We start from the raw sequence: 14,169 nt of genomic DNA, 5'->3' as shown, positions 1-14,169 counted from the left end.
CATAAAATACTTTCCAGTGGAGTTATTCAAAATCAGGAGTATCTTTGATATTCTGATCTTAAAGAAAATGGATTTCTTGACCATGGGAATAATATAGATATACATGATTCAATTCTGAGCATTAGATAAGTTACAGAAGTTTCCATTTGTTGTACAGAATAATGAAAATATTTCCCCCCACTGAATGTAGCATGTATATTCTGAAATTTCTCCAAATAGTTTGGGTCACTACTGTATTCTGGAACATTTTTGTTGATACATATACTAACACAAATAATACAAACCATATTTATCATTTAGCAGCTAAACACTGCTTATGTGAAGAGGTACATCTTGAGTAATTAAAAAACTTGTACTGAAGTTGCCAAGTATGTTTTCAGAAGCCCGAAAAGCCAGAGCCAGAGCCATTCACCTGACCTTGATTTAGGTCATAATCATCTCACTCATAATGCATCAGGGCCATTTTCCCACCCAACCCTTACAAGATACTTTAAAGATGGACTAGTAGTCTAATACAAATTAAAGCTGTACATAGAAAAAGAAATGCCAGATGTTCAAGTTTGTTTTGAAAAAGGCGGAGGAAGGAGACATTATTACTGATGCATGCTGGAAAATTGAGAAAGCCAAGGACTATCTAAAGAAGTCACCATGTGCTTCATTGATTATAGAAAGGCCTTTGATAGTATAGGATGATATTTTAGAATATCAAGATAAATAGGAAGGCAAAAATGCTAAAATAAAACAAGCAAACTCAAGTAGGTTCTGACAAAGGCTTTATTTTAATTACAAAACAAGAACAATATGGAATTCCTGGAAATGACAGACCTGTTAAGCCAGATCTTTGTTGTCATATACAGGTTGCTCAGCTTTCCATGCCCATTGACAGATTAAAAGTATATCAGTTTAAATACATGCACATTTCATACTTTATATAGACTTATAAATATAAGGATGGGAAAAATGTTAAGATATGAATGCAGCTATATTTTTCCACAAGTATAAAGCAGGTCTGCTGTCTCTGAACTGACCTTAGTCAATAGTGTCAACTAATGTGGAACATAACATACAAATCATTCAGATCCTCGTATTGAGACATCAGTTTGAAATGCAGCCTCTTTTAGGTCTCTGTTCAGTGAAGTTCTACATATTATTGCACATCACTGAAAATAGAGCCTACAGTGTATTCCAGAAAGCAAAAGAATCATTTCTTTACTGGAAGCAATAGAGAGGACATAATGCAAAAAGTAGAATATTCCTTTTACTCTTAGTGAAGACAACTACCTAGAATTGCAAATTTGCTTGGGAATAAATCCTGTAGGAAAAAAATGGTACCTCTTTCTGAATAAACATGAGTTTACTTTGCATTTTCTGAAGTTATAGGAAGGAAAGTTCCAAAAATATGAATAAATAAGTAACAGGAATTTCTTCATTTCTCCATATGCTCATATGTACTAGTTAAATGGAGAAATGTACATTAAATTTGACAGAGGGAATGATGAAAAGTTATACAGGAAAAAGCAATCAATTACATTATTAAAATTACAATTCAAAACAGGTTTACTAGAAAGCATGACTTTTTGGAGCTTACAAGAAAGTATGTGTGTTTTTGATGTAGCTTTTAAGAAATCAAGATATTCTAATCAACCAATGCTTCCAATGTGTTATGGAATAAATTTTTAAAAGGTTATATTTTATATCAGCAGTTCTCTATCACACATCCACAATGATTGCGATAGAGAAGAGATGTGGTTCTAAAAGCAGGTACAGTATGTCATATAAAAAGAACATTCAGAACTACTGTATATTCACTGTCATTCCAATTCTTTCTGTGTTGCACTAACCAATATAGGTATAAAATACTTTTGTAATAGAAAAATACTTTTTCAGATTGCAATCTGAAAATTCAGCACAAAAGTTCTTGGGCATTTCAAAAGCATGCAGTTAATGAAGCATTCTTTCTCATTTTTTTACTGCTCTATTCATTCAGAATTTTCTATTTTTCCTAAGGAAGGAAAACTTGTTTTGCCTACCAAGAATTTTTCTGAGCCTCAGACTTAAAACAGCCTTTCTTATCTGGCATCACCAATACTGTGTCTTTGGGCAACAAATTCCAGCAAGCAGTCCTGTAATGTTTATAGATAGTGGGGTTTGTGGTCCATCACATAATCTTTCAGAAGTTCATATTTTAAAAAGGGGACAAAAACATTTGGACTGCAATCTAGTTCCTTTTTAGGTTTGTATTTTATAGTCGATACATTGTACAAGTGAATATTATCTCCAAGTATTAGCAGATTTTTCTAATGTTCTTCCAAATATTAGGAGAAAGTAGAGACAAATTAATAGCCTCTCAAAGCAAAATCTTGTAGTTTCTGAAAAAAATCCAATTTAATGAATAAAAATTGATATCATGAAATAGTCTGACATTGAGGGAAATGTATGTGTTTTCTCAGAGAGTAGTTGTCATTGCCAAATAATGCTTTCTTAATCATGTTCAGCAGAGAAGAAAGAAATATTATACCTGTTCGCTCCTCAAACTGAATCTAGTTGTTCTATTACAAGTATTTACAGGAAAAAAATGAAATGGGCCCAAAGCCTGATTAAATAGATAATTTTTGTTGTTTAAGAAAAAAAAACAGCCACAAGATGCTTCTGATGTAAAGTGGATGTGAGCATATGGAGAAGAGGGCATTTATAGGGATGGATATAAACAATCTAACCATATTTATATATTTAAATCTCAGACTTAAATAATAGGTCTTAAAATTGATTTTGGAAGTACTTCCAGAATTGAAAATTATTAATCTACACTCTTATCTGAAAGTTTTATATTGCATAAGTGTTGTGAAAATAATACGTTATTTATTGTATTAGTCAAATTCATTTAGCCTTCTTTAAAATATGATGTTACTGCTTACAGTAAGACCTTCATTTCTACCCATTGTACATTTTTTTAACATACAAAAGATTAATATAGCACAAGGGTTAAGGCTATTCTTTCTGGTATTGAAAAGGTCAGATTTTCAAAATAAGCAACAGAGATATTTTTGGCATCAACAATCTACACTTAAAAATCTATTACTGTATATATTTCTATTGCAGACTGGCTTATATTTTCTGTTTAAGAAGCGTTTTTGAAATAATTTCACAGTGAATGTTTTTAGTTTTTTTTCTCCTATAAAAATTAAAAGCATATTCAAGCTTATTTTGTAATCTTGTTAAATTTACAACTTTGAGGTTACAAAATACTGCAACAATGGTAATGAAATTAGTATATTTGGGAAGAGATGGCTAAGATATCCCTGTTATAGTAGACTATGCAGGCGGATCTCCTAATTTCCACTTTCTCAGTAGGGAATAGTAAAAAAGTGAACTGACAAAAACAGTTTTAATAAGTAAATACATTATTTGATTTTATGACCATATTTCTTCTGATATCACCACATGACATGCAATTCAATAAATATTTTCCCTATCAAGTCCGAAATGCCACTTTTGAACCATGGCATAAATTTATAAGACAGGTATCTAATACAGTGGAGTTTTAAAAGGAAATGCCCGTGTGAATTGAGATATTTTTCACTGTCTTTGCTAGCTCTGTCCATTATGTCTGCTAAAAGTATTTCCTCCAGGTGGCTGGATCTGGATGGAGTCAAGAAGTGGTCGTAATGCTTGTCCAAACGGTCTGTGACAGTAAGAAGCATGGGAGAGGGTATGTTTAAGCTTTCAAAACATTTTGTAACAAAAAATATTAAATTCAAAAGCAAGACACCTAAGAACCTTGGGGAGAAACTGGCTATTCACAGTCAATAAAATCTTTAAGAGACATATGGAGAAGTTAACCTATGATAATATCATCAGGATGAAGAAAAAGGAAGCCTCCCCCAAAACTTTGTCTATAATAGCACAGAACTTTTAGACATGGAATTTATTCTCATTTTTGTCTTATTTTTTTCTGCTTTGTGTTTCTTTGCTTCATAGCTCCATAGCATTAGATACTGAATTGCTCTGCAATTAACTCCATACTTTGACAGTGAACTGCTAAGCACATTGACCCTTCACCCTAAACAGGCTGCGTGGAGACTCCTGGGAGGGGTGGGATCGGTCGGTTCAAGTACTGGTTTGGGAAAAACCAGATGTAAATTTAACATCCGGGTGGCCTGAATTGGCTGAATCTCACCCGACTATTTGGATCACTTTCTTTTTACAAATTCCTTTTTTTTAATGGTGCATCACTGAAAAATGAAACTATACTTCAAAGAAATTAATTTTACTCCTGGAAATTACTATCCTCTCTACAATCTTGGTACTCAAGATTGTAGCTGCAACTAGTACTATACTACTAGGAATAGTAGGGAGCCCCAGACAATGCAAGGTTCCCTCTCCATCTTGATGGATGGTGATTCACACACATTGTATGCTGCTTTGATAGCAGCTATCTATAGCCCTAAGCATCACCCCTATCTACTTGCCAAAGCATGGAGTTAATGTGCTTTGATTTCTGTCATAATATAGTGTTATGTGTATAATGACATTAAAATGTTTCCTCGCCATATATTTTGGACCGCATGCTACAGCTCATTTAATGAGTTTTTTTCCTCCAAATCATATATTTTAGCTCTTTTTTGTCCATAAAAGTTATTGTATAGCAATAGCAATAGCATTTAGATGTATATTCTGCTTTACAGTGTTTTACAGCCCTCTCTAAGCGGTTTACAGAATCAGCATTTTGCCCCCAACAATCTGGGTCCTTTGGGTATAGTAAATTACCACCAGTAGTGGCAAATTTTGGGGAAAAAATCAGAAGGAAGTTAATATAGTTCCTGATATAAATTGGGAACATATTCTGTAGTTGGGACTTCTCTGTTTTCTTCAACAACAGAGTGACCAGTTTAAGAATACTTTTGATTTTTATTTTTTAATATATTTAATACAGTTGGACTTGTGTCATTTGCTTGTAGGTGAGCTTAGGAGGCAGAACACTGTCTCAAGCTGTCTTGCCCTTAAAAATTCTGAGAAGGCATGGTTATTAGAGTTAGCATGCAATGTGGCAGTGTAAACATGGTATACTATATAAAAAAAGATTACACTTACGTTGCAAGGACTTCAGATGGAAGATCTGTAATGTAGGAAGGGATCTTTCTCCCTGTCAAGAATTGTGCTACTTCATTGCTGAATGTATTACAGTTATGATCAAAAAGATTATAGGAGTCTCCTCTGTGATCCACCAAAAAAATCAACAAGAAGGAACATGAGTAAGATGTAATGCAGAAAAAGTCTCAAGGGTTCAAGCATATAAAGACAATTTATAATTACAGCATCCAGATCAAAAGCTAACTGGATTTTAACTGATCTGTTGATTCAGTGGGGACACTGTATTTCTTGATTGTTCTTTCTCCAGCACACCCCTGCCACCTAGGCCTGCTACTTTCTAAATGATATAAAGGGAATAGTTGCCCTTATACAAAGTTAGCCCTTGACTTACAACAGTTCATTTAGTGACCATTCAAAATTAAATCCCTGAAAAAACAACTTATGACCATTTTTCACACTTACGACTGTTGCAGCACCCCACATAATCATACGATCAAACTTTGGATGCTGGGCAACTGATTCCTACTTATGACAGTTGCAGCCTCCCAGGGTCATGTGATCACCTTTTGCAACCTTCTGACAAGCAAAGGCAATGGGGAAGCCAGATTCATTTAGCAATTGTTACTAGCTTCACAACTGCAGTGATTCACTTAACAACTGTGGCAAGATAGGTTGTAAAATGGGGCAAAATTAACTTAGCTATTTTGCTAGCAACAGAAATTTTGGGCTCTATTGTGGTCATAAATCAAAGATTATCTGTATAGGCTCCCTCTGCAGGTTTTAAATCATATAGTGAGTCTATATAACTGCAGCAGTCCTCCTGCTCGATACATTTACCTCCCAATGTTGCAAATTGCATTTGCAAATATTGCAAAGTGATGATAGGAATGCAATAACCAGCAAGTTTGATGCCATTTCCTTTCACATGCAATTGAAAACATCAAGAAAGAATGCATAGGAAGAATAGCTATATTGTACTTACTTTGTCTATGGGTACAGAGTACAGTCAGTAATGTTTCAAAAAGCCAATGTTCAGGCAGAAATTTCAAATACAAAAGCTAGAATGGAATTATTAACTCTTTTCTGCCTACAATTTATTAGTCAGCCTTATCTTCTAGAGATTTTTTTCAAACTATATTGAAGAAAATACATATTTTATTGGCATTTAAAATAAAGAAACTAAGGGCAACAAATGGATTAATCACCTTGTTGGTGTCCCACTTAAATATAACAATTAGTACTGCAGCTTCCATACATGCCTGATAAAAGTGCTTTTCTTGTATGTTGGAAGGCAGAAACCATACATCACTGTGAATGCAGCATATCAATTCTAAATTGATTAGTTTGCAACTGTTCTACAATATACACTGTAATACTGTATAACACTGGGTGAAATACTGAGAGATAATACAAGATTTTATTTGCAGATTTTATTTATAAAGAACAAATTATATTATTTTGAAAAGCAATTGTTATGAAAATGTGGACATTCATGTTCTAACTTAATCCCAAATGACACAGTAGTTCTCATTTAGCAAATAAAATTGTGACCCACAACCCAGTCATTAAGTGAAGCAGTCACTAAGTGAAACCATGCTTATGATTTTACTTAAACTTCACTTTGGTCTGCAGATTTGTGAAGGTCATAAATATGCAGATTGATTGTAAAGTTACTTTTTAATCATTATTGTAACTGCAAATAGTTGCTAAAGAAGACAGTCACTAAACAAGCACCATCTGTAGTTGGTCAATCTCAATTTCTCTTCTCCGTTACCTATATTTTTTTGCTGATAGTATTTTTATTGTATTAATAGTCACATATCAGTAATTCTTTGTACACTTTACTGTTCAATAAAGCATGAGATTGGAATATATGAAGGAAAACAATCTAAGACATTCTATTTCTCACCAAAAAAGATGATTAAATACTTCAGTGTTTTGATATGGGGTAAACAATGACTGACTAACCAGTCTTCTGTATTTATATTTAAAGGTTTACATGAAGGGAAACAAGAACATTAACAATATTTTGTTTTATACCATAAATCAATCCAGAAATGACATCATTATAACAATTAACAGCAAATGTAATCAGCATAGTATACTGACTCTTCCTAGTTTATCCTTATATTCTAATACCTTACATGGTTTCAGCCTAAGTGTGCATATAATTTCAGAATTTTACATAAAATGTGCTTAAATATTAAAAAATAATTCTAATAAGTTATTCCCTTCAGAGCATATTAGAATGGAAACTAAGTAGCAGTCTCACCGGAATATAGATTCCCCCAATGAGGACAAATATTCTAAGAAGAGGTCTTCTGAAACTTCAGTATATCCCAGATCTACAACTGAATCTGGAGGCCCAAGGAGTGTTCCACCCTGCAAAATTTGCATTCATTAGGTTACTAAGTCATCACAAAAATTTATCAGTATCTTTTATAGAATAATTTAAGCTGAAAACTTTCTGCAAAGTTTCACAATATGCTCACATCATCTACAAACTTCCAGAATTTACATCTGCTATCACTAGCAAAATTGACAGTAATATTTCATAGGACCTCATATAACTTCTTAATTTGGAGATTTGGAAGAGCAGGAAAACTTATTTGCTTTTGATAGAGATGTGGTCCCCCACATCTTGCTTTAGAAAAGAGAAATATAGTGGCTTTAGAGGAAGGACCAGGACTTCAGTTTGTCAGTTAGGGTGACTCAGTTAAATAAAAACCCACTGTATATTGCTAATTAAATCAGCTGAATCATAATTGCATTAGGAAATGAGATTCAGAAAGAAGTATCTTTGATTGAAATCAAGTTTTGCAGAGCTGAAAAGATTACAGTACTTAATATTCAAAGCAGTAGTTATTGTCCAAAACACAAAGCAAGGTAGTGTGAGACATTCATCCAGGCAATAGAAACTTTTTGGGTGGGTGGGTGGGTGGGTGGGTGAAGGGTTGGCAGTCTCTGGTGTTTTTCATGTACACCTATCCATTCTGCTCAGAGTTTAGGGTGCAGAACAACTTGTTTTGTTCCGCAAACTAATTTGCTGTCCTCAATTCTGATGGAGGCCCTTATCTCATTGCCATTACTGCAAAATTAGTTTTTTGTCTTTTATATCAGTCAGCAAGACATTTGGGTAAACCCTAATATTTTTTTACAATATATTATTGTATTTATTTTTTTAAATGTCTTCTTTGTAGAAAGCCAGGGTAATAACAATAATCTCCTGTTCTTAGTTTAAAATTTCATTTGTTATCTACTCATATTCATTTTAGTGAAAAATTTTGTTTAGTTATTTCATTTCTAAGTTCTTGTGATTTTACAGGTGATACTGAAGTATATAATTTCCCTGTATAAGAATGGTAATACAAAATTAATTGAAATCAGCTGAGTAAAAGTAAAAAAACACAATAACTTCTCAGATGTCTGTAAACTTACAGGTGGGCAACTTGAAATTCCCCCACTACCATAGAAGAATTCATCCCTGTGGGCGACTATGGAGGTGTGCCTGAGAATAAATAAACAGCAGGTTAAAAGAAAGAGTAAAGCTCCAGCCAGTATGTTACCTAACAGTTTATCAAGGGTAATACAAATGCAAACAGATTATTTACTGCCTTTATCTGTCTTTAGACATAATACTTTGTTTTGTACAATACTGTAGAATATTCAGAATTTCAGACATTCCCAAAACATTTACCTTCCCTCAGCATTTACCTCTTGCCTCCAGCAGTCAACCAGCATTTTATGACAAATTAGTTTGATACCCGTGCTTCACTATGAAACTATGTAGTCGGGCTTAGTTTTGGGGGAGGAAAATAAGGGGGTGGGGGGAAATTTGCCTCTGCCTACCAGCATCCATCGGTATTCATTTGGCTAGTGTGCTATCAGTGTGTAAGAGAGTTGAGGCTGTTTGGAAACTGAAACAGTATTTGCTGTGTGAAGAGACAGCAAGGAGCCTGGGCGTGGCTTAGCTCAACTGTTCTGTACTAAAGTTGGTTGCTGCTCTGAAACTGAAACTGAAACTCTTCTGCTTGTGTTTTGCATTTGGAACAGATTTCTTTTCAGGTGTGGAGGGGGAGTAGAACTCCTTAGCATCAGAGCGTGTAAATAATATACGAAATACCAATGCTCTGATGGTCATTTTGAAAAATCCTTTCTTAATGAGCACCTAGAAGCCAAGAGGAACATATGTGCCAAATTTCAAGTTTGTAGGCATTACAATTCTGGAGTTTTTGTGATGATGCATGAGTGGTATTTTGCTTCGATATATATATATATGCGCTTGCCTTATTTATGGGTTTGGGGGGGGTGCGCATTTATTTATTTTATTTGCTACCCATTTCATTTCAAATTGATTCTGGACATCTTACAACATTAAAATCAATTAAAATAATATAAATATTTCTAAGGCAGGGGTATCAAACTCACAGCTCACGGGCCGGATTGTCACATGCTGGCCACCCCCACCCCCAGTTTAGTGAAGGGGAAAAAGTCGTGATATGTCACGTGATGAAATGTGATGCCACCAGTTTGACACCCCTGTTCTAAAATAATAAACGTGGAAATGACAATAAATATATTTATAGTTAAAATTGTAGTTAAAAGTTGTGAGGGGGAACAGGATGCAACAAAAGGAGGAAGTGGGATTACCGCTTAATTCATCAAACACCTCCTGTGTGATGCTCCCCTATTGGGTCCCCAAGCCATCTGGCAGAGCCTGGTCTTAGGCTCTTATGGAAGGTCAGAGGGATGGCAGCCAATCTCACCTTAGGGGTAAGATGTCCCAAAGGGCAGGAGCCATGGCACAGAAGGCCCTTCTCCTGGACCCCGCCAGTTGGAATTCCTTGGTTGCTGAGGCCCACAGCAGATGGGGTGGGCCAGACCTAGGGAGGTGAGATAGTTCAAGTAACATGGACCTATGCTATGCAGGGCTTTAAACGTGATAACACCAAGTATTGCACCCAGAAGCAAACTGGCAGGCAGTGCAGCTCATGGAGCAGTGGTGTAACATGAGCCATCCTTGGTGTCCCAAGAACTGTCTGTGCCCCCACCAGTGGTGGGTTTCAATTTTTTTTTACTATCGGTTCTGTCGGCGAATTTTTAATCTCTTGACCACACTATCTAAATTATGTAGTGCATAACCGTAAGGATTTCCCATAGTACAAACATTCCAATTAATTTTGGGACTAGTTACTTACCAGATACCCTCTAGTTGTTTACCTGTATACAAAAGAAGAAAGCAATAAATATCAGCATCTTCAGACAAGTTTCTAAATTAGTTTCTCTTAGAAAGAGCTCAGAAAGTGAGACTTAACTACCTCATTTTCTTAAAAACCTTTGAGAACCTTTTTTTCTTTTTCTTGATGATTCTTAAAGTATGGCTAGCTGATAAAGGATTTATGATATAATACGTAAAGTTGATTCATCATATCTATATTAATATGTTAAGATTGATTTAGAATAATTTTTCTCTTAGATGAAATAAAACATATTGATGAATTACTTTTTATTTACATCTGACCTAATATATTAGAAATGACGTACCAACAGTGCAACATATTTCATCAAGTGAATATGCCCTGTGCTGAAGTCTCAATATATTATGAACATTTCAATATTACTATATCTCTACAAAATTGAAGCAAATTTTATTGGATATATTGGTATCTGCTTTTGATGAGGCATATATGAAATTGGATTTTACAGAAACTTCATAAATCTAAGTAATATTTGAATTTTCTGTTTAAGTTGCTTTTAAGTAGAAAGATGATTTTTAAAACTCTACACTTTCCCCTTTCATCTCCATTTGGAAATTAAAGCTCTTAGGATAAACTTGCCAAAGCATGCCCAATAAAAGAAAAATTTAGCTTTAACTAGTATTGTGGTGTACTCTGACCTTAGTTGTTTTCTTGAAGATGTTTCATTACCAAACTAGGTAACATCATTAGTGCTAGTAGGGAATGGGGTTTACTCTCATTTTATATACTACGGTACTGGGTCGTCCTATCTGTATTGGTGGGAATGGTCTTGGTGGTTCCTTGATTGGACTGTTGTTTCTTAGCTTATTTAGCAGTTCCTTGACTGGAGTATTGTTTGCTTCTTGACTGTTAGCTAAAAGTTAATCTTGGTGTTAATCTCTGCCCATCTGGATGCTGATTGCTGGTTAGGTGTTTGGTTTTTTTGTTTTCTTTTTGGCTTTTTGGTTGTCTCTTTTGAATTGTATGCAGATGTTGTTTATGTCTATGTGCCTGCTAGTGGCTGATTTGTCGTGAGTGTCAGGCATCCAGGAATTCTCTAGCATTTTGGGGCTGGCTTGGTTTAAGATACTCAGAGTTTCCCTATGGTTAAGCCTATCCACGTGTTGTGAAATTAAGCAGTTTTCATTATGTATTCTGACTGTTGTTAATTAGTAACAGAGTTCGATGTGGGAGGAACTTGCAATTCTGTTGAAACTCAAATTAGTTGCTTATGACGACACTTTTCTTCATCACAATGACAGTGCAAGTTCAGATATGAATGAAAGTAAGAAAGTGAACTTTAAAAAATTATGAAATGGTTTAATGTTTATGCTTTGCTCTTTTACTAAAAGTACAGCACTTTGATAAACAGTAAATGATTCTGTTGTATTTTTAAGAAAAAATATCCCTTTTGGACTTCAGTATTGTGAAATCCCTCAATCACTAAATATTTACTTTGCAAATGCAAATCTATATGTTGAGGATACATAAAAATTCAACATGAATATCTAAGTTCAGTGCTGTTTTGCAGATATCAGGAATGGATATATATATATATTATGGATTAAAAATAATAATCCATCAATAGTGTGGGAATAGTTTAAAGATAAGATGACTTAGTTTGTTTCTTCTCAGTTCTATGATTTTATTCCAATGGTGCTATAAAGACATTTTATTTGATCATATAAAATCATATGCTGTTCTGGTTGCCACTTTTACTGATCAGAAATTAATTTTAATAAAAATTCTACTCTGCTACATCAAACAGAAAGTTACTGATATAGGCCAGTAGTTAAAAGTAACTAGTTTGATTAACTCTTATGTACAGTATTTAAAATACATATATGAAATTAAGTGATTTAACTCTTCAAGAATCACCACTTTGTAGCAGTAAACAAGGTTGTACATTCCAATTATGTCATGAACAGTTGGGAGTGCATACTCCCAGAAGGACACTTGTAACAGTTAGTGATCATAGATGAGTGATCAGATTAAGCACAATCCACTGGAGAAAGAATCGCAACTCACTCCACTATTCTACCAAGAAAACAAAGTGAAACTCACAACTACCAGTAGGACAATAACAGAGGACAATTATGTGTAGCATTGATGATAATCATGTGGCTGGACTAAGGCAGATAGAATGTTCATGTGCTTGTATGCCCAGAGACAAAAGACAAATTTGATCCTGCAAAGATACATTTGTGAGGTGTTTGTATGTATGCACATATACACATACAAACAAGTTGATACAAAAAAAAAGTTAGAATCAAAAACCAAAGCAACTGGATGTTATCAGAGCAGAAGTATCAGGTCTGTAGGCAAATATTCTGGGACTTTGAAAACTGTAAAGTTGGAATAAGTCACTTCACATAAAAAAACACCAGATATTCTACAGTGAACAAGAAAATCAGACAAGAAATGAAGTAGTTATAATTATTAGCAAAAAAAAGTGTTAAACCAGTGCAAACAAAATTCAAAATACAACTCAAAAAATTACAGGACAATTTAAATTCCAGTTCCAATTAAGAAGTTCAATGTTAAGATGATCCTGCATCCCACAGGTGAAGAGGAGGCTGAAAATGAATAGTTGTATCCTGACATGCAATAACTTGTCAATACAACAAAAAAGGATGTGGTCTCTTCAAGGGCTACTAGGATACTAAAGCCTAGTGGTGTGGAAAATTAGGCCTTGATATATAAAATGAGGCAGATAACAGAGTAACAGAATTCTGCCATGATAATCTGATGTTCATAAGAAATACTTTTTTCACCAATATAAACAATTTATACAACTGAATGTTTCCAGGTGGAATAAAATTGACCACATATTTTGCAAGTACAGATGAAAAAGTTCTGTTCAGCCAGTAAAAAGAAAACATGATGCTGACTGTGGCTCAGATCACGAGCCTCCAACTTCAACTAAGAAAGGAAACAAACCAATCAAGCCAAAATCTCAGCAATGTCACAGCAATGGGCTGTGATGATAAAATAAGAGATTCACATGAGACTCTCTGTATTTACAGATTAAGGTGTTGGATTACAAACAGAGGCACCCAGGTTTTAATATACCTTAGTCACTGAAGCACACTGAGTGACTTTAGGCCACTCACTCTTTCTTAGCCCAATTTATCTCACAAGGTTGTTATAGAGAAGAGTACAGGTTTGTCTTTGGAAAAGGTGGGATATAAATTGAGTACATAAAATATATTTTATTGAACTAAATTCAACAGAGTCCCTAATAGAAATCTGCCATATTGTTATACTGTATGTCAAATTCATACAGATGAAGCAATTAAAATATTCCATGCTGCCAGAAGCAAAAGATGATGTCTGAAAATTGGTGAAAATTGGTGAAAACTGGCAAAAGGAAAAGGCAACAGCAACAGAAAAAAATACCTTGTTAAACACTGAATTCCTGAGAAGGGCAAGAAATTATATCTAAATAATCTAATCTAAATCTAAATACATGAAGGATAATCAAATGGGAAAACAAGATTTAAGAAAATTAGAGAAATCAAGCACAGCCTGTACACAAAGATGGTCATAATAAATAAAAAAGCAAACATCTAGTGAAAAAGGAAGAGTAAGTGTAGTTACAGAACAAAACCTCAATACATATGTGGACACGATCAATGAACTAGACCCACATTGTGGAAAATTTAAATAGTTCCCTAAAAATGCTAACAAGAGTTGATGAAATAGTAGCTTGATTGATAATGAGCACAGATGTTAGTTTTTATGTTTTTATCTGTTTTATATTGGATTGTTTTGTTATTTATTGTGTGAGTCCCCTTTGGGAGAAGATGGGCAGCTACTGTATATAAATTTGATTAATAAA

General features: G+C 34.3%; 1 protein-coding gene across 1 annotated transcript in view; it reads right to left on the bottom strand.

Moving 5' to 3' along the window:
- Positions 1-756: 756 nt before the first annotated feature.
- DESI1 (desumoylating isopeptidase 1) overlaps positions 757-14,169 on the bottom strand; it is a 14,302-nt gene continuing 889 nt past the window's right edge. Inside the window, exons 2-6 of the mRNA XM_087934735.1 lie at positions 10,290-10,311; positions 8,530-8,599; positions 7,364-7,473; positions 5,092-5,214; positions 757-3,682 (exon numbers count right to left, since the gene is read on the bottom strand). Coding sequence (XP_087790861.1) covers positions 3,589-3,682; positions 5,092-5,214; positions 7,364-7,473; positions 8,530-8,599; positions 10,290-10,311 — 419 coding nt within the window. The 3' untranslated portion in view covers positions 757-3,588. The remainder of the gene's footprint in view (positions 3,683-5,091; positions 5,215-7,363; positions 7,474-8,529; positions 8,600-10,289; positions 10,312-14,169) is intronic.

Source organism: Pseudonaja textilis, chromosome 5 (genome assembly GCF_049901715.1).
Source record: "Pseudonaja textilis isolate UNSWEBS1 chromosome 5, rPseTex1.2, whole genome shotgun sequence".
In the NCBI taxonomy this organism is placed as follows: domain Eukaryota; kingdom Metazoa; phylum Chordata; class Lepidosauria; order Squamata; family Elapidae; genus Pseudonaja; species Pseudonaja textilis.
This window is presented reverse-complemented; position numbering and strand designations above follow the sequence as displayed.